The following is a 20,306-nucleotide window of genomic DNA, read 5'->3' on the forward strand; positions in this document are numbered from 1 at the left end:
GTGGTGGAGAGAACAGGGCTGTGGCTGGACCCCAGCACTGGTGACACGCTGGGTGGGAGCATGAGGCCCCAGGCTGCTGGAGGTCCTCGCCCGGGGAGGTGGAGGCCGTTCCTGGTCAGGGGCTTCCTGAGGCCCCTGGGGCATGCAGAGGCCAGGGTTTTAGTTAAAAGTTTAATGTAGTTCCCAAATACATTTCATATGACAATCTTACATAAATGTTCCAAAACACATGGGCGTTATCTTGTTGTACTCGTCACTAGCTGGCTAAGGCTTAAAGCAGAGACGTGTGACTGGGTCTCTCGGGAGGGCCTCTGGTTCTTCCCGGGCTCAGGCTTGCTGGGGGCTGGCGGCCAGGGCTCTGGCGACCTAGAGGTGTGGACGGCACAGCTGCAGGAGGCCTTCTCTTAACCCTCCGAGAGTGGGACTGGGAGATTTCCTCTGAAGTCCCAAAGAGGCCCTGTGCCCAGGGGACCTCCTCCTCGGCCTCCCCAGGTGGGTGGTGCAAGCTGGCTCTTGGCCATGCTCCAGGGTCGGGTGGGCACAGGCGTCCACTCCAGTGTGCTGCGTGCTTGTGAGACTGCCTGTTCTGGGACCAGCCCCCGGGCTCTTCCACCAAGACTTGCTGAGGGTCCCCCTCTGCCTCTCACAGAAGCCCCTGGCCCTGGACTGTCCTGGGGGCAGGGACACCTGCGGCTGGGGAAGGGATGGCCAAAGCGGGAAGCAGTTTGCGCCTGGTGCCTGATGATGGTGAACCACGTGACAGATGGAGACGGGAGTCAGGGGACCCTGGGGACCCTTCCAGGTCCAGTGACCTTTTCCCAGACAGGCACTCTCCAGGCCTAGGACAGACAGGGCCCCAACTCCTCATCACCCCATGACTTGGCCTGGAGGAACCTGGGGTGGGAAACAAGTAGTCCCCCAACCTCAGAGGCCAGAACCACAGGTGGGGGACAGGGACCTCGACAGAGCTGTGCCTGCTCAACGCTCGAGAGCATCTTAACCTAAGAAACCAAAACAAGGCCTTCGAAAATAAAAAGAAAAAAAGATGTAAAATATACACCCCCAATCAGAGAGGGGAAGTGGGAAATGAACATAGTAGTTAACAGCACGTCCAATGGGCCCAGTGTCTACACTCGTACGAGCAGCCCCCCAGGCTGGGCGGGGGTCCCAGGCCTATAGTTGGGGAGCCCCGGGCAGGGGCAGAGGGCTGGCTGGCTGCTCCCCACAAAGGCAGGGCCCCGCAGCAGGGTGGGAAGGGTGTGGGTGGCGGAGAAGCCAGGGGCTCTGGCTGGACCCAGAGGCTGGCGACACGCGGGTGAAGGAACGAGGTCTCCAGTCCCAGTGAGAAGCCGTGACAAGTCTTAATGTGCCATTTCAATTCAAAGGAGGGAGGGAGGAAATGTTCTTGTTTGTTCGCTCATCAATATGATGAGGTCTCGTGTCCCAAACCACATTCAGGCCGTTCCCGAGTCTGCTTTTGAACAGGACGTGCGGGTCCAGACTGTGGCCGGCCCAGCGGGGTGTGTGGTTCCCGGCCCCGCACCTGGACGCTGCCGGTGGGGTGGGGGCGGGTGGGCGGGCGGACAGACGGACAAAGCAGCAGCCTGGTGTGCAGCCGGGCTCCCGGCCGCTATGTGCTCCCGGTCGTCTGCCCGTCCCCTTCGTCACCAGCACCTGCAGGGAAGCAGCAGCCCCGCGTCAGGATGGAGCCCGCACTTCCCAGGTCTGGCCACCCCCGCCAGGAGATCAGCACTGGATCGAGGACGGCGGGCAGCTCTTTCTATCCCCCCAGGGTAGGGACCACCCGACTCACCAGCTGCGGTGGCCCCTGAAGGAGCCAGGACATCGTCATCGTCGCTGTCGTCCTCCTCGTTGGATGGGGCTGCCCCAGGCTCAGGCGCGGGCATCTTGGCCTCCTGCTCCTGCTCCACGCGGCTGCGCAGGGCCAGGATGCGGTGGTGCAGGGCTGCATACAACTGACCTGTGTCCTTGGAGCTGGCCTGGGAAGGGAGGAGGGTATGAGACCCTCCGACCCCAGTCCTACCCCCTCCTGCCTTCTGCAGAACACAAGTGCCAAGTCCCAAGGTTCAGAGGTGACACTGCCACAAGGCCTTGTGGGGAGGCCATTGGCCCTGGGCCTGCCGGCCTCTCCCCGAAAGGATGCCACCACTCCCAGGTGGCTGGGAATATCCCAGAGGTCAGGGTTGGCGGACTCGACTGTGACACCATGACACAGGACAGAGGTGACCGCCCCACAGGGCTGTTAGCCCTGAACACATCACAACCCCTCAGCCAAACCCCAGCGGCTTCTCTGGGTTGAGAAGAGGACAAGGACCATGATCTCTATTCCTGAAGGCTGGGACTGGCGGGTCCCATAGTGCTTCTCGTGTCCCAGGAAGCAACTGAAGCCCCTCCCCCCTCCCCTCCCCACCGTCCTGCCTGATCTGTGTGCCCAGGAACCCCCACATGGCTGGCAGGATGAGGGGTCCCAGATGCACCCATGTGGCTGGCTCACCGAGATCAGGAAGACCTTCACGCCCTGGTCCTCGGTGTCCATGGCTGTGATGCGGATGCTCTTCTCGCTGGCCTTGTCGATCTGCATCTGGGCCCACAGCTTGGTGTTGAGGATCAGTCGTAGGCTCCCCTGGGTCCGCATCACTACAACCAACAAGGCCACTCAGCCCTGGCCCCCACACCGGCCCCCTCACAAACAGCCAGCTCCAAGAGCCAACACAGTCCAGATGGAAAGCGACATCACCGCGCAAAAGCCCATGATCCTCCCAGGACCCATCCACAGAACAAGACTTCTCCCTGAGGCCAGCCCTGGCACACCTGCTCCCGGGGCGGGGCTCCTCCTCCCCAAGCCTGGACCACTGAAGGCCACAACTGCAGGTGGCTGCACAGGCTGGTGCTGCAGATCAGTGGCCAGAGGCCACATGCAGCTTGTGGGAGGTTGTCTTCGGTCCACATAGGTGGGCACCAGGATGGCAGTTCCCTTGGAGAAGGGGGGATTCGAGAGGAGCACGGGGTGGGCCGCGGGAGGCAGGGGCTGACACTCAAGGTGCATGTGCTTTCTGTGTGTGTGAGACATCGGCCTCCATGGGAGTCCACGTCCTCCTGACTGGCCTCCCCTGAGTGGGCCAGCCCTGCCCTCTGGTTTCCTTAGGAGAAGGCAGAGTAGGACCGCAGCTTAGCACTTCCATGGAGAGGAGACGAGAGGACTGCGGGCAGCAGATTACGGAGGAAAACGGTAGGGCCCTGACTCTCTAGACGATGCAACACCCCCGCGCCTGGCCTGGGCCTACCCCGTGGACTCAGCCAAGCCCCTACCTTCCTGCCAGCCGCCTCTCCCCACTGGAGCAGGCCTGGAGACGGTCAGAAACTTGTCCCCCTGCCCTGGCCCAGCGAACAGATCTCCCTGAGCCCAGGTGCCCACCTCAGAGGCCGAGTGAGAGAAAGACAGAGGTGATTTTGCTCTCCCTGAAGCTGGGGAGGGTACTGCTGCCACAGGGCTACAGGCTGATGACCCAGGCAGAGGGGATGACCTGGGGGCTCAGGGCTCTATGCCCTCTCTTTCCATGGACATTTGAACATTTCCACGAGACAAAAGGAAAAACACAAGAAGACATCCATAAGGCCGGGCACAGTGGCTCAAGCCTGTAATTCCAGGACTTTGGGAGGCCGAGGTGGGCAGATCACCTGAGGTCAGGAGTTCGAGACAAGCCTGACCAATGTGGAGAAACCCTGTCTCTACTCAAAGTATAAAAAAATTAGCCAGGCTTGGTGGCGGGTGCCTATAATCCCAGCTGCTCGGGAGGCTGAGGCAGGAGAATCGCGTGAACCTGGGAGGTGGAGGTTGCGGTGGGCCGAAACGAAGCCACTGCACTCCAGACTGGGCAACAAGGGCAAAACTCTGTCTCAAAAAAAAAAAAAAAAAGAAGACGTCCATGGGGAACAAAAGAGCAGTCCCAGCCTGCAGGGACATCCCATGTCTGTTCTGACCAGAGCAGTGTTTGTGATTGAAGTGCATGAACACTACCCTTCAAGGGGGCCGCTTGAGTTACTGCTGGGCCTGAAACCCATATTTATGAAAAGGCCAGAAGACACTTTGATTTGGGAAGATAAAACAAAAAGATGGTCCCAGCGCAGTGGCCCACGCCTGTAATTCCAGCGCTTTGGGAGGCTGAGGTGGGAGGACTGTTTGAGGCCAGGAGCTCAAGACCAGCCTGGGCAACACAGGGAGACCCGTCTCTATAAAGACAAAAATAAAAAAATTAGCCAGACGTGGTGGTGCATCTGTAGTCCCAACTACTCAGGAGGCTGAGGTGGGAGGATCACTGGAGCCCAGGAATTTGAGGCGATGATCACACTGTACTCCAGCCTGGGTGATGGAGTGAAATCATCTTTAGAAGGAAAAAAAAGACACGCCCACATTTCAAATGTGCACACACACAGGCTGATTTCCTTAAGTGGGTGTGTGTATGCAGGTACTCCAAGCTAAATGTCCACCAACAGGGAAAAGTCCATTGACTGTCAATGGAATATTAACACAAAAGCTTTTCAAAAACAGTATATTTTATTTTTTTTGAGATGGAGTCTTGGTCTGTCGCCCAGGCTGGAGTGCAGTGGCTCAATCTCGGCTCACTGCAATCTCCGTCTCCCAAGTTCAAGCAATTCTCCTGCCTCAGCCTCCCGAGTAGCTGGGATTACAGACATGTATCACCATGCCCGGCTAATTTTTGTATTTTTAGTAGAGACAGGGTTTTGCCATGTTGGCCAGGCTGGTCTTGAACTCCTGACCTCAGGTGATCCGCCCACCTTGGCCTCCCAAAGTGCTGGGGTTACAGGCGTGAGCCACTGCGCCTGGCCAAAATTTGTCTTTATCAAGAGATTAGACTTGATGTTTGATTTCATTTTCCTTTCTATCATAAACCTGCCACTTCGTCAGAAAATCAGCTTAAAAACTTCCATAGACGTTTGTCCATTTTGACACTAAGAGGGTCACGGACAAGCTGGCAGCTGGAGCCAGTGTGTGAGGGTGGTGTTGAGGGCTGGGTGCAGGGAGGGGGTTTGGGGGGCGGCTCTCATGGGAGACCGACTCTGTGCCTTGACTCTCACAAGGGTAGGGTCAGGATCTCTCCCGCTTCATTCCCTTTGGAATTGCATAGTCCCCAGCCCTCCCCATGGGGACCCGGCCACAGCCCCCGCCCTCTGCAGCTCACCTAGTCGGGACTGTAGTGTGCCGTCGTCGGTGGACGCCATGTCATTGAGTCTGAGCAGCCCCCGGCCTCTCTCCACCCAGGACTGTGAGGTCTTGTCGAAGACAAACAGCTTGCACTGCATCTGGAACACAGTGGCCGCCGGTAAGCAGGGACCCCAGCTGGTGTCCTGCTGCAGCCACACCCTGAGAGTTGCCCTTTAGCCTGTGGGGACTGCCAGGGCCAGCCAACGATGGCCTGGGGGCCACCTTGGTCAGTTTTTTGTCCTGCCCTCAAGCTAGAACAGGCTTTACATTGTAAAAGGGGTATCTGAAATTAAAAGAATCACTAAGGAAATGAAAAGCAAAACAACGGTGAGAAACCTCTCTGCGCACTCTAGGATGGCTATACCCACGTGGGGAAGCTGGAACCCTCACACACTGCTGGTGGGAAGGCCGCATGGTGCCACTGCTGTGGAAGAGAGTCTGGTGGCTCCTCAAACTGCTCAACAAGGAATTACCACATGCCCAAGCAATTCCATTCCTCGGTATGTACCCAAGAGAAATGGAACATTTGTTCGTGTTCACACACAGATCGCACATGAACGTGCACAGCACCATCATTCACGGTAGCCAAGTCTCAAGGAGGAATGGAGTGACACACATGGTCCGCCCCTACAGCGCATCTCACTCAGTCTTCATAAAGAACAAGGCTCCGACACCCGCCGCAACGTGGATGAACCTCTGGCTCAGCGAGAGAAGCCAGACACAAAAGGCCACATAGTGCGTTGACGCCATTTATATGAAATGTCAAGGACAGGCAAAAAACAGAGACAGGAAGTGGTTCTGTGGCTGCCAGGGGCTGGGGAGGGAGGAGGAGTTACTGCGAACGGACAATGCTCTTTCTGGGGGAATGGGACGGTGTTCTTTTTGGGGGCAAAAATGTTGTATGTTAGATTGTGGTGAAAGTTGTCTGACTCTGTGAATATACTAGAAACCACGGAACTGTATGCTTTAAAAGGATGGATTATATAGCATTTGTACTATATTTCAATACAGCAGTTTTGTATATATAAACAAAGAAAAATACGAGACAGACACCCCTACATGGCTTTCCACATACCCCCTAAGTCAATCTCTTTCAACATGAACAGATGACAAAATGGTAAGTGGGAAAAAAGAACAGTGCTCTTAAGAACCCCACGATACGCCACCCGGTTTACAGACACAGACACCTGCTTATGTGCCACGGGAGAGGAAGCAGATGGATGCTGCCCAACCCAGGTGGTGCGGCCTCAGGAGGAGGGACGGGGGATGCCAGCAGGGGACGGTGGGGTGGAACCTCTGGCCGCACCTGATCTTTTCCCTACGAAGACACCACAGGATGCCAGGTGACAAATAATTACAGTTGCCAGCTCTGGGAAACAAGAGATGTTTGGTATGACAGTCTTTGTCATTCCCTGAACCATCAAAAATGTCTCAGGCTGGGCGCGGTGGCTCACGCCTGTCATCCCAGCACTTTGGGAGGCCAAGGCGGGTGGATCACATGAGGTCAGGAGTTCGAGACCAGCCTGGCCAACATGGTGAAACCCTGTCTCTACTAAAATACCAAAATTAGCCTGGCGTGGTGGTGCACACCTGTAATCCCAGCTACTCAGGCGACTGAGGCACAAGAATCCCTTGAACCCAGGAAGCAGAGGTTGCAGTGAGCCGAGACTGTGCCACTGTACTCCAGCCTGGGTGACAGAGTAAGACACTGTCTTAAAAAAAATTAAAACAAAACAAAGAATGTCTCAAACAGATCCTCCTCCTCTGAAACCAAAGACATGCGAGAAGCCCCTGAGCCTAAGCTCTCTCTACAAACGCCACCAACAAAGTCCCAGAGCGTGGGGCCAGTGGCCCCTCCATCATCTCAGGGGCAGGCCTGTGTGCTCAGAGGATGTGGGCCCAGCCCTTGCGGTTGGACCCCCAGGTGCATGGAAGACCCAGGGCCACCGAGGAGGGGCCGGCCCCTCACCTGTAACACATTGCTCTCCGCCTCCTCCCCGGTGATGACTTCCACTTTTTCCAGCAAACACTTCCGCGCTGTTGCCTTGGTGTAGGCGGCTGCCGACTCAGCCAGGGACTCTGAAAAGTTATTGGCCAAAAAGACTGACTGATTATTTGGCGAGAGGAGAGCCATCTCCCCTCATCCAACAGGAGATGAGAAGGTTGGTACTGGTCTCAAGGACGCCTGCTGCCCCTGGCAGGCCTGCCCCGGCCACCCAAGTGGACCCTAGACACAGCCAGGGCATGTGGCCTCAGAAGCTGCAGGGAGACCATCTGGGGGCCAAGTGTGGCCCCAGACTCTCGTGTTTGTGCCGAGCAGACGACGGGGGGACAGTGAGGGACTCCTCCACGCCTGCTGCCTGCGCCTCCCCACCCTCCCCACGGCCACAAGGCGACACAGGCCCTCGAGTTCTTTATCACAAACCCTTGCTCGCTGCAAGGCAGGGCCCTGGAGCTGGCTCACATGTGCTCGTTACTGCTGCGGGAGTTGGGCCCCTTATCCCTCCCGGCTGGGGGTGTGAATGGACCCAGCATCCCCTCATCATCCCCCAAGATGACCTACCATGAGCCCCATGCAGTGGTGGGCCGCTAACATACCTTTCTCAGGGGTGGCCTCCTGGGACGAGGACTCAGACCCTGACTCAGCAGCTGCATTTTCCCTGTTGGCATCTGAACTGACCTCGTTTAATTTTGGGGGGCTCTGCAGGGACACAAAAGCATACAAGGAAGAGGGGACTTGTGTGGTCCTTCGGCAGCAGCTCTGAGCACCTCTCTGCCTGGCCCCCAACACTACGCTGCCCCCAGCACTCCTGCCCGCTCCTGGTGACACTCTGAACTGCCTGGGAGCTCCCCACATGGTCCCTCAGGCATCACTACGGGGTGAGTGCCACCAGCCGACAGTCCCCTCGAGCCACACTGGTCACTCCGTCTGGGTGAGGCAAGACTTTGAACATTTCATTGAAATAGAAAAAGCACAGCATGGCCACGAAGGAAGAGAAGCTGCAGAGTACTTAATGCAGCCTAACTCGAGACAGAGCTAGAGTGACCAGGCAGCTCAGGACAGGCCCTCACGCAGTCGCAGTGGAGCTGGGTGGAATCAGGAAGAAAAAGGAACAGGTGTAGAGACGTAGGCAAGCCATTCTAGAACCCTCTCCCAGGCTGGCTGGGCTCCTGGGAACGGAGATGGGCCTTTCGTGCACCCAAGGCCTTGGCCGCGGTTATGCTCACAGGAGCAGGGAGGCCAGCAGCCCTGTCCACCAGCACGGCTGGCCCCGTCCCACAGGACTTTTGTCAGTTGGCCTGGTGGGGAGGAACCATGGACCCCGACTGCCAGCAGGACCCTGCAGCCTCCAGGGAAGCCCGTCTTGGGATGAAGTTGGCCCTGGTCAGCACGGAGGAGCCGGGAAAAGCGAATGCCAGTTCGTAGGCAGCCAGTGGCCCTGGCCAGTTTTCAGGCTGAGTCTGAGCAGGGTCTTCCCTCTCTCACTTGCTACTGAAGGCATCCCCATCTCACACAGGACGACACAGCAGCCCCGCTCTCCATGTCCCCTTGACCTGTGGCTGGCGCCGAGAGCCTCTGGTCCCTGAGAACATTCCCAACACAGCCACTCACCAAAACTCGCTCGCTCATGTTCTGGCCAAATACGAATTTGTTGCTGGAAGCGTCGGCACTATTGGTTGAGTTCTCTAAACTGAAGAGAAGATGTGCAATGAGTGTGGGGCGCCACGTGGGAACGTGGCCAGGCAAATGTGTGGGTACCCATGGAGCACACACTGGCGCAGAGGGCACAGTGGAGGGGCCTCCGCCACTGTGCACGGGGTGGCGTGTCAGAGGCAGGAAGCCACACGCCTCCCTGTGCCATTGAAAACATTAACCCTTAGCTCGCCCTGATGGAGGGGCCCCACAGCATGAGGGAAGCCACCTTCCACCTGCTCTACCCGCCCATCTCCCAGGCGGGACACGCTTTCTTCTGAGACACCTGTAGGGGCAGCTGGGCCGTGGGTAGCATTACCCCCAGCCACGTCAGTCAAGGACATGATGAGGTCTTTGCCCCAGGTGCCCAAACCCAGAATAAGGGGGCGCCTGAGTTGCCTCTGGCCTGCTCTGTTCTGCTCTGGGCATGAGGTCCACAAGACAGAGGGCACACTCCAAGGGCTGGGCTGTAGCCTCCATGGGCCCCTGGACAACCCCACAGAACTCTGGTCCTGTCTCAGGCGTCCAGTGAATCCCAGGACAAGGCCCACCACCCTGGCCCACCCAAGGTTGTGCCCAGAGTGGGGAATGAAAGAGAGGGGCCTGATAGCAACCTGGATTCTGGGCCTGAGTCGGGCACGGGGACCACAGACCCCTCTCTGGCAGAAGCCCTCGCGGCCACCTGCATCGCCATGCCAGGCTGGCCGCTGGGACCGAGACACACACCTGGAACTGATATACTGGAGGAAATAGTTCGTTGCGGTTGGCGTGTCTGCGTTGGGGTGTCCAGCATTCTCCATGTCGGCTTCGTCCACGCTCTCATTGATCAGCTGGGAATGAGATGGAACGCTCAGTAATCGGGGGTGGGGTGGTGCCTGGAGTTCCACAGCTCAGTGTCTGCAGACCCTCTGAGCTGCATGGAACTGCTCGGAGCCATGAACCCTCTCCTGTACCCGCCTGTGTGTTTGCGCGTGCATGTCCTGGGGGGCAGGGCTATAATCAACTCCATCACCTTTTGCTTTAACAGTTAGGATGGAAAGAGAGCTCATGAAGCTTCAAGGAGCCTTTTCCACCTTGTTACAAAACCATGCCTTGTTATAAAACCACGCCTAAGCTGGCCTCTCGGTCAATGCTTCATACCAATAACACAATGTTATAAAGCTGATGTTTTGGGGGGTTTACTATGAACATGACAGAAGCAGAATTTCTTGAGGGCCTCTTTCCTACCAGCTGCTATGCTAAGTCTGTCAAATGCACGATCTGCTTTAATCCTCACGAGGCCTGGAAGGGGGATGTTAGGGACCCTGTTTGACCAACAAGGAAGCAGAGGCTCAGAGGGTTAAGAAACCATGGCTCTGGCTGGGCGCGGTGGCTCGTGCCTGTAATACCAGCACTTTGGGAGGCTGAGGCGGCGGGGAATCACTTGAGGTCAGGAATTCGAGACCAGCCTGGCCAACATGGAGAAATCCCCACCTCTACTAAAAATACAAAAAATTAGCTGGATGTGGCAGTGGGCGCCTGTAATCCCAGATATTTGGGAGGCTGAGGCAGGAGAATCGCTTGAACCCAGGAGGTGGAGGTTGCCGTGAGCAGAGATCATGCCACTGCACTCCAGCCTGGGCGACACAGCAAGACTTTGTGTCCAAAGAAAAAAAAAGAATCCATGGCTCAAGTTTGCCCTGGAAGGAGAGGCTGCGATTTGACTGACACTGCGAAGTGCATGTAAGCCTCTGACTTCTGCAAGAAGCCAACCCCACCAAATTCAAAGCAGCTGTCTCCCCAGACTCAAGGCAGAGATTCCACAGGGCCTGAACTCCACAGGCCAAGCCCTTCCCCGCCTCTTGCCCTCCCTCCTTGGAGGGAACAGCCCCTGAGGGACTCATTATTTTGCCTAAAGCCATGGCAACAGCAACATCAACTTTCCACGCTTCTCGACTTGGGCTTCTGTTGGACGGTGAGTAACAGAAAGGAAAGCAGAAAACACAAGCCGGTGCTTTCTGCATGCTAGAGAGGTTTTTGTTTATTTCAGGGCCCTCCCCGTCGACACTACTGACATGTTGACACTGGGCCCAGAACATTCCCTGTGGTGTGGCTATCCTGGGCACTGCAAGGGGCGGAGTGGCATCCCTGACCTCCAGAAGTACCTCCCAGTTGTGACAACCACAAATGTCTCTAGACACAGCCACCGATACCGCCTCTCGGGCTTTGAAAGAAGCTTCTTGCCAGTGGAGCCGCTAGAGATGCCGTAGCACATTCCATGTCTGTGGCTGGGAAAGGTGGTGCTGGCTGACCCTGGTCTTCCTAGAGTCCCAGTGCATGGTCCAGGGCCACTGTTTCCAACCACTGCCATCCCTTCCCCACCCTACAATCTCCAAACTAGGACCACATGTCTGGAGGGCAGCCACGAGGTGGCAGACGCTTTGCTCCCTTTCAGGAGAGAAGACAGTGTTGTCACCCCACCCTGCCCCACTTAAAAAAAAATAAGGTGACAGTTCTTAATGGGGGCGATTCTACTCCACAGGGAATACTGGCCACGTCTGGGGACATTTGTGGTTGTCAGATGTCAGGAGCATTGGGTGGGTGGAGGCCAGTGATGCTGCTCAGCACCCTGCAGTGCCCAGGGTGACTCCTCAGAAACTAAGAATGGTCCAGCCGTAATGCTGCCAGTGCTGAAACGGAGAAACCCTAAAATACGGGAACAGAAACCTCTGGGCAGAGCTGAGAACACTGGACCATGCTGTCTTTCTTCTCTGCTATGAAAGCCTGAGGCCTCAGGTTCAGTCACCTTCCCTGTCCCCGCTACCATGAGAACCAGGGACCCTGACTTGAGAAGTCACTGCAGGTGAGGGCTCCGAAGCCTGGGCCGCTGGTGGGGAAGTGCCAGGGCCCAGCACACGCACACCAGCAGCGGACTGTGCCGTGAGCCATGGGGCTGCCTCGCTAACACCTTCTTTGTCCCACGCTCCCCTCCCCTGTTAAAAGGAAAATCTACCTACTTGCCTGCTGTTGAACCCGGGGAAGGCATAAAAAGTCAATGTGCTGGTTCAACAGCTCACATACCTTAACTCTGTCCCTCAAGTTCTGCCCAAATACAAAGGCTTGCTGTGTGGCGGGGTCTTTTTTCTCACAGGCTTCCTCTTCAGAGGCATTGCTGGACTCATTTTTCTGGGGCTCTTTCTCCTATCAAAAACCAAAACAAAACAGAGTAATCAAAACCAGTGCCACACTTGGCTCAGACGGATGCCCAGCAATCCCACACCAGATCATGTACTCCACACGTCTCCTCTGCATGTGCCTGCACTCCCAGCTATTCAGAAGGCTGAGACAGGAGGACTGCTTGAGCCTGGGAGTTGTAGTGAGCTGAGATCACACCACTGCGCTCCAGCCTGGGTGACAGAGCAAGAACCTGTCTCCAAACAACAAAAAAGAAACACCTGTGCCCTGCAGAAGCCTTAGTGCTGGCAGAGGACAGGAAATAACCTGGTTGCTCATCATTGGCCAAGGAATGAAATAATTTATAATAGAAAATACGGGGGAAAAAAAGTACAGCACAGCTGTTACCACCGAGAGGGAGGTAGGCCTCTGACATGCCCACAATACATGGATCAGAGAAGAAAGCAGCTTGTGGGACACGGAAGTGCGATTCCATTTCTGTTAAAGCCAACCCAGTCCCGTGTGTGTGTGTGTGTGTGTGTGTGTGGTGTGTGTGTGTGTGGTGTGTATGTGTGTTGAGGAATGCCCAGGAAAATAAGCTGGGAGAGAGAATTCAAACTACTGACGGAGGTTACCCAGGAACCTCTTAGCTGGAGGGTGGCTCCCGCTTGTTACTTTCTAGGATTTCCATTTTGTGTAAATGTTTTCAACATGTAGGCATGACTTTTGTAACTAAATATCCTAAGACCAAATGCATTTATCTTCAGATAATGGAATATGGAGTTGCTAGTAATTTGTATATGTCTTTCCTATACCACATGATAAAAAAGGTGTTGTAGAATTTGAAAAGAACTTTTAAAAGGCTTTTGGCAGATCTTTGGAGTCTCTGGCGACGTGTACAGTGGACATGAACGTGAGGCAGGGAGCGTTTTCCTGGGAGATGTCGTGAAGGGACCTGACAACCGTGAACTCGGAGGTGAGAAAGGCTGCAGGCAGCTTCTGACTGGCTCAGCGTGTCCAGCGGGCAGGGAAGCCTGGAGTTACAATGCCAGGCCCAGAATCAGCGGATCACAGCGCTGAGGGCACTTTCTGGTCCAACTGTGAAGGAAGTGAAAAGTGTAAATGTTTCTCTACTGTGCTCCCTAGAAATTCTGCTACTGCTGACTTCACGCTGCACCCTTGTGCCTGTGCAAGAGTGAACGTGGCTTTTTAAAATTAAACACACACCGTGTTTGGCGACCTGGAAGTCCTCAGAGGATGGGCTAATCCCCAGCCCCACTGGGGCCGCCTGCAGACCGTGGGGGATGCACTTCCAGCAGAAACACTCCCTGGCTCTTGGCTTTGTGCACTGTGTGCCCTCTGCTCACACCGACTGGTGCTAATCCCGGGTGGGTGGAGCCCACAGAGTCACCTGAGATGGGGCAGGCAAACAGCAAAATGTTTCTGACCACAGGGTATGTCTATGACCTGGCGGAGCCTGCTTAGAGGATTCGCTTAAACTGATAAACGAATCCCGAGGCCTGTAACCAGTCTGAGACTCTGTGTGTGTGTGGGGCGGGAGGGGAAGCCTCTTCCCCACTTTCCCAAAGACGGTACCAGGAGTTCTCCCATGGGTGACCCCAAACATCTAAGCCCTCCTTAGAGGAGATGCCTCAAAGCTCACGTTCCCGATGAGCAGCGTGTGCCATGTTCATGGGCGGCTTGGAAAAGCTCGGACTCCTGCTGCAGGGCCAGAGAAGGATACACATGGCGAGCCTGGTGAATCTCAACAGTACTGGGTGTGGTCAGAGGGCAGCGTGGGTGTGGCCGCATGGCTCCACCCCAGACCCACAGGGAGCAGTGGCTTTGGAGCCAGACGCAGGAGCTGGGAATGGCAGCCAGCAGACCATGGGGTCCAAGGATCAACTTTAGCTACTGCGGCTGCCCAGCCTGCTGGAGGGAAGATAGCACATCACAACTTCTGAGCTCAACGATTTGGGAACAAGCTGTGTGCACTGCTGAGAAGGGGCTGGAACCGGCAGGAAGACGGACTCCGTCCCCTGGGATGGGACACAGCAAGGCCTCTCCAGTGAGGAACAAGCTCTCGGTAGCGGGTGCCACCAGGTCAGCCTGTGCACTCACCATCGAGGACAATCAGAGACACTGGGAGATGGCGGGACGGGCTGGGTCACTTCGAAGTCCTTCTCCAACTCAGAACCGCACACCTGATCTGCTCAGGAGACCTCAGCAGTCAAAGCTTCCAAGCCGCAGAATGCGGTGGAAATGATCCCTATTTCCAATTCAGCAAACTCGTTTGAAAAAGGGCGTGGGGATGTTTTCAAATTTAATTGTGGACAGCCATTTTCACCCTTTGAGCCAGAACATCTACTGGGGATGGAGGGTATAAAACTGCAGGCCATGGACACAGAGCGGAAAATAAACACAAAGATCCAATCTGGCTTTTACACGGAAGATACCACATGGTGTTACCCTAACTCTGACTTCAAACCCATCTCTGCCAACTTCAAAGGAGGCTCTTCATCAAAGGCCCTTATTTCACAGTGGCTGTGAAACACAAAGCTTTTGGCCCATATAATCCAAACCATACCCCCGCTTAAATGGAACTATTTCTTTTTTTTTTTTTTTAAGGCAGGGTCTGGCTCTGTCGCCCAGGCTGGAATGCAGTGGTGTGACCTCGGCTCACAGCAGCCTCCCCTTCCCGGGCTCAAGCAATCCTCCAGCCTCAGCATCCTGAGTAGCTGGGACTACAGGTACATGCTACCATGCCTGGCTAATCTGTGTATTTTTTGTAGAGACAGAGTCTTGCTATGTTGCCCAGGGTGGTTTTGAACTCCTGGCCTCAAGCAATCCACCTGCCTCGGCCTCCCAAAGTGCTGAGATTGCAGGTGTGAGCTACCGTGTCCGGCCTAAACAAACTATTTCTGAGATGACTCCCAAAGAAAAATTTTCAACTGGAACCACACAGATAGGAGTCTCTGAGGGGTGGTTTGGGTGTGGACACAGAGAGGGGAGACATTCCTCATGTTAAACATTGCAAGACGCCCATCAGTGACAGCCGTTCCTCGGGCCCTAGTGACTCCTCAGAGTGCAGTGGTTCAGGTCCTCCCTCAAGGATCACTCCCTTGAGACATGTGGCGGTCAGCCTTGGGTGACAGGCCCTTCCGGCAGAACTTTGGGCAACAGGTCCTTCTGGCAGAGCTTGCTTGGGAGACACTCTTCTTCTGCCTGACCAGCAAGACCACCCTTGGGAATCTAGATCTGGTTTGTCAGGTACTGTTATATAGAGCCTACTGAGCAAATCCAGAGAGCCTTACAATAGGCCCACGTGGAAACTGGTTGGAACAGGCGACAGCGTGTGGACTCCACAGCGTGCTGGGAAAGCTGCCCTCCCACTCCCAAGGGGCCTAGCATGCAGCGCTTCCCTGCCTCAGGACCCACTGACCTCAAGTGCACACACCTCATCGGCAGCTTCGGAAGGACTTCTCCGTGCAGCAGTGTCAGGGGATGCTGCGGGCACTGCCCCCGTGCAGTCTGCTGGGAGGCTGACCCCGTTGGTGCCACTGCTGGGGACTGTGGGAGGGAAGGAGAGTGGGGAATCACAGGTGCTTGGCGGCCCTCCCACCCCCACTCACATAGCTGAGGAGCTGGGCCATGTCTAGTCTAGGGCCCCTTCCATGGTAAAGCCCACAGCACATGTCTCCTTTTTAAGGAAGGACCTGGTATCTCTACAAAGAGCCAAAATTCTTGGATTTAAAAAAAAAAAAGAGAAACAAACAAAAAAGAGAAACCTGCCGGGCACAGTGGCTCATGCCTGTGGTCCCAGTGCTTTGGGAGGCTGAAGCGGGGAGATTGCTTGGGGCCAGGAGTTTGAGACCAGCCTGGGCAACACAGCAAGTCCCCGTTTCTAAAATAAGATAAAACAAATTGGCTGGGTGTGGTGGTGCACACTTGCGGTCCCAGCTACTTGGGAGGCTGAGGTGGGAGGATCGCTTGAGCCCAGGAGTTCGAGGCTGCAGTGAGCTTTGATTGCACCAGTGCACTCCAGTCTGGGTGACAGAGCAAGACCCCATCTCCAAAAAAAAAAAATAAATAAATAAAATGACCTTTCAAGTTTTTAAAGATAACCTGTGAAAATTGAGGCTGAAATTCTATCTGCAAACACACAGGGATAAATCTCATTCCCAGGAGCCGGCCTGCTTTTATGAAGACAGTGAATGAACAAAGCAGGTTTCACCCACACAGTCACACGCGGCCGAGAGCTGTGAGGAAGGTGTGGAGCCGCCTCTCCCTCCTCCGTTGCCAGGGCTCAGGAGGCTTGGGGCTGGAGATGGCTGGGGGGTGATTTAAAGGATCATCTTCCCTGATCTCTCTGTATTTCTGGTGCATTCAGCAGTCACCTCTGTCGCAACACTGCTGTCCCGGGTGCAACTTCAGGAACGCTCTACCCTGCCGTCTGGGCCTGGGCGCCAGGGCTGCCGTTTCTTACCAGTCTGGGACAGCGCCTTTGGCTGCGGAGCTTGTAACACTGCCGGGCGAAGCACGCTCCGCTGCTGCTCCTTGGGCTTCTGGCTTGGCAGACCTAGGAACAGAAGGCGGCCTTCCCAGTGCCCGCGGACCCCTGCCTGCCCCCAGGCGCTTCAGAGACTGACCCCTGGCATCCCATTTCATGCCCCTTGCAGGCTAGACTTTGCAGGGAAGCACTTTTTTAAAAACTTGAGGTCTTTTTTTAACAGCTGGCCAGGAGATCTGGCTACTGTTATTTTTACATGTGATTAAGTGAAACTCCCAGTGACCGATGCCTGTGAATGAATCCAGTTAGCACAGTAACGCGGCGGGGCGTCGGCAGACTCAACAGTCAAGTGGAGACTGTAAGAGGAGAGCAGTGGATTCACAGGCAGCTACCTGGAGGCTCAGGACTCGGTGTGGGGTCACATACAGGCACATTTTGCACCTGTTTTTCAAAACAGCCATGCTGAGGAAGTCCCTCTGCCAAAGGCAGACGGGGCAAGGACCCTTGCATGTGCCCTGCCCTGTGCAGCATCCCCGGCAGCCTCACTAGCAGCCGGCTCACTAGCAGCGCGCCGCTGGAATGCAACCACCCTGCTAACTGGGGCGAACACTGTGGTATGTGGGGGCCAGAACATGAAGGACAGACAGGCTGAACCAAGTGCGCTACTGCTGGGCATGGAGCCCGCCCGATGCACCCCGCCTAGCCTGCTCCCGTGCCACCACTGCCCACTTTTCTGAACACACGAGGCTCACAGTCAGGGGTCCCAACCTCCCTGCTCAGACAGCCTCTCTTTAAAGGAACTTTCCAGGGCTCATGGGTCAGGTTACAAGTGATCTTTCTAGAAAGCAGGCTGAGCCCGCGGTGTCCTGGTGTGGCCGAGCAGAGGTCTGAAAAACGTCAGAAAGCCACCCCCCACCCCAGGGAGGCAGACGACCTACCTGCGCTGGGGGCTTGGCCGTGGATCAGCGTTGGTGGCTTCAACCGGAAGCCACTGCTCCTTTCCTCTAAAAGCACAAGACAAAATATCAACAGCAGGCCTGCCTGGGCTGGGGCTGGGCCTGGGGGGCAAGGGCAGGAGAGGACTATGGTCTTGGCCTCAGTGACTTCAGGCCTGGAGAACCAGGGAGAACATTTCCAAATTACAACAGAAGTCTCGTCCGATCAACAGGCCTGGAAGGCGCCTGGAGGAGGGGAGAGGCAAGGGCAGGAGGAACGATGGCTCTTGGGCCAGCTGCTGACCATGGGGGCAGGTGGGGCGTCAGCCGCCCTCCCAGCTGTCTATGACCTGCTGCAGGCTCAGGAGCCGAGCTGCTCAGCGGCCCTGTACCTGGCTCTGGAGAATGTCAGGCAGCCACGGAACACAGGCGCCCAGGCCCCACTTCCCTTTCCTAGAAGGCTTGTCTGTCAGAGGATGCAGCTGTGGCCAGGAAGAACCTTGGCACCACTACAGATGTCTGGGAAGTGAGATAGGTTTTTGTGATGAAAAGGTCAAAGGTGGCACACAGTGAGCCTGCCTCCCCTTTCCAGATGTGCCTGCGGAGCTTCCCGTCTCAGTGAGGGGGCACTCCTGGCCACCGTGGAAGAGGCCAGCTCCCCCTAGGCCGGAGTCCGGGCTGACAAATTCACAAAACTAGAGGGAAAGGTGAATGCCCAGGAGCTCCTGGGATGGCTCAAGAGCCCAGCCTCGCCCAGCCACCTGTCCACATGGACCCCTTCATCTGTGTGTCCTGGCAACTGTGCCCATACGGGGAGTGGGGATGGTGGTCTAATCTGATCCACAACACGAAGGATTGTCATAAAAGGCCTGTGACTCAGGCAGGCAAGCCTGTTCCTGGGCAAGGCACAGAGACTGTGGCATTATGGCTCCTGGAGGTGGCCCTGCGTTTGTGCTAAGCTTTACCCCCTTGTCAAGCTACAGGACACAAGATCAATATACAAAAATCAATTGTGTTTCTAACTCTAGCAGTGAATGACCCAAAAGCAAAATTAAGAAAATAATTCCATTTACAATAACACCAAAAGGAATAAAATACTTGGGAATACATTTCACAAGATAAAACTATAAAACAATGTTAGGGCCGGGTGCAGTGGCTCATGCCTGTAATCCCAGTGCTTTGGGAGGCTGAGGCAGGAGGACTGCATGAGCCCAAGAGTTTGAGATCAGCCTGGGCAACACTGCAAGACCCTAACTCTACAAAAAATTAAAAACTTAGCCAGGCATGGTGGTACATGCCTGTAGTCCCAGCTACTCAGGAGGCAGAGGTGGGAAGATCACTTGAGCCTGGGAGCTTGAGGTTACAGTGAGTTACGACTGTACCACTGCACTCCAGCCTGGGCGACAGAGTGAGACCTTGTCTCAAACAAAACAAAAACATTGCTGGAAGAAATTAAAGGTGTAAATCAAAAGAAAGACACCCCCTCATGCTGTCTGATTGCATTTCTGTGACATGCCAGACTAAGCAGAAAGGAGCTGAGTGGTTACCAGGGCTCAAGGGAGAGGGTTGGGGGCAGGCTGTGACTAACGGGGATGAGGTTTCTTTTTGGGATGATGGAAATGTTCTAAAATTAATCACGTGACGGTCGCACAACTCTGTGGATGTACTAAAACCACTCAATTGTACACTAAAACGATGACGACAAAACCCAAAACACTTTGTCAGCCCAAATTTTCAGACTCAAAATCAAATCAAGATTCAGCAGGCCAAGGAAGACCCCTCTCCCGCTGTGCCCCGGAGGCGCCGCTGTGCCTGGGCAGCAAGAGGATTGCAGCAACCCTTCTTACTATAATAGTTGTATGAGGGAGTCGAGCCCCAGGGGCTTCTGGCAGCCTGTGTTAGCAGAGCTGGTGCCTCTCCCGTAACAGACTGGTCATAAAAAAACAAACTCAGGAGAGCCAGATCCTGCAGGATGCGGGGGTGAGCCGCCAGATGTTCCTTTTCCGAAGGAAACACTCAATTACATTTCCAAAGCACGGAGCTATGTAGAAGACGACTGGCAATTTAGATACGTTTTTAAAAGGTCAAATTCACAATTTAGATAGTTTTTAGCAAGCTCTTCAAGCTGGCTCTCCACGCTGATGTTTTGGTCACAGACTGACTACTGCCCTTCCACACTCCGCTCCGTGCAGTGCTGGCGCTAACGCTGAGGGGAGCCTGGGGGCTGGCCCGAGCTGCCAAGTGGAAGCAGGAGACTTGGATAATCCCCGCCACCGACCTGCCACTAGTGCTAGGCCCAGAGCGTGGCCCTCTCCAGAGCTGCAGACAGACAAGGCGCGCTCCAGGGGCAGCCAAAATCTGGAGGTCCCTGTCACAGGCCCTGCTCCATGAAAACAAGGGTGGTCTCTTCTCATTCCTTCCAGAAATTTTCTTCTGCAACACAGGTCGCAACACAAGTTGCTGAATCATGGCCAGAGCCTGACGCCTGCCACATACCCAAGGGGTGTGGTCCTGTAGAGGATGCTGCACCAGTCTCTGAGGGATGCGCATCACTCCAGACAGGAAGAGGACCCCTCCCGCCGGCAGCCTTTGCCCCCCTGGGAAGCTGGCAGGCTCCCTGTCTGAGGGTGCTTTTCGCCTGCCTCAGAGAGCCCCAAGTGATGTCTGTGGGAAGCCATGCTTGCCCCCCAGGGAGCCCCAATTTAACCAGGGAAGGGATGGGAATGAGACTGTGTGCATCAAATGCTGAGAAGGCAGCCTGGCTGGAGC

General features: G+C 55.5%; 1 protein-coding gene across 9 annotated transcripts in view; it reads right to left on the reverse strand.

Annotated features, from left to right (window-relative positions):
* Positions 1-157: 157 nt before the first annotated feature.
* The window catches only part of RANBP3 (RAN binding protein 3), a 62,322-nt gene continuing 42,173 nt past the window's right edge, over positions 158-20,306 (reverse strand). For 6 of the 9 annotated variants that reach the window (XM_004059823.4, XM_019016012.3, XM_063702020.1 and 3 more), the window contains 12 exons: positions 17,541-17,606; positions 16,579-16,671; positions 15,535-15,662; positions 12,000-12,119; positions 9,666-9,769; positions 8,859-8,937; positions 7,844-7,946; positions 7,215-7,324; positions 5,223-5,343; positions 2,516-2,658; positions 1,814-2,000; positions 158-1,674 (listed from right to left, as the gene is read on the reverse strand). In XM_004059823.4, coding sequence (XP_004059871.3) covers positions 1,631-1,674; positions 1,814-2,000; positions 2,516-2,658; positions 5,223-5,343; positions 7,215-7,324; positions 7,844-7,946; positions 8,859-8,937; positions 9,666-9,769; positions 12,000-12,119; positions 15,535-15,662; positions 16,579-16,671; positions 17,541-17,606 — 1,298 coding nt within the window. In that variant the 3' untranslated portion in view covers positions 158-1,630. The remainder of the gene's footprint in view (positions 1,675-1,813; positions 2,001-2,515; positions 2,659-5,222; positions 5,344-7,214; positions 7,325-7,843; positions 7,947-8,858; positions 8,938-9,665; positions 9,770-11,999; positions 12,120-15,534; positions 15,663-16,578; positions 16,672-17,540; positions 17,607-20,306) is intronic. The other 3 variants (XM_019016013.4, XM_004059824.5, XM_063702019.1) reach the window with 1 other exon arrangement.

This window comes from Gorilla gorilla, chromosome 20, assembly GCF_029281585.2.
Source record: "Gorilla gorilla gorilla isolate KB3781 chromosome 20, NHGRI_mGorGor1-v2.1_pri, whole genome shotgun sequence".
In the NCBI taxonomy this organism is placed as follows: Eukaryota; Metazoa; Chordata; class Mammalia; order Primates; family Hominidae; genus Gorilla; species Gorilla gorilla.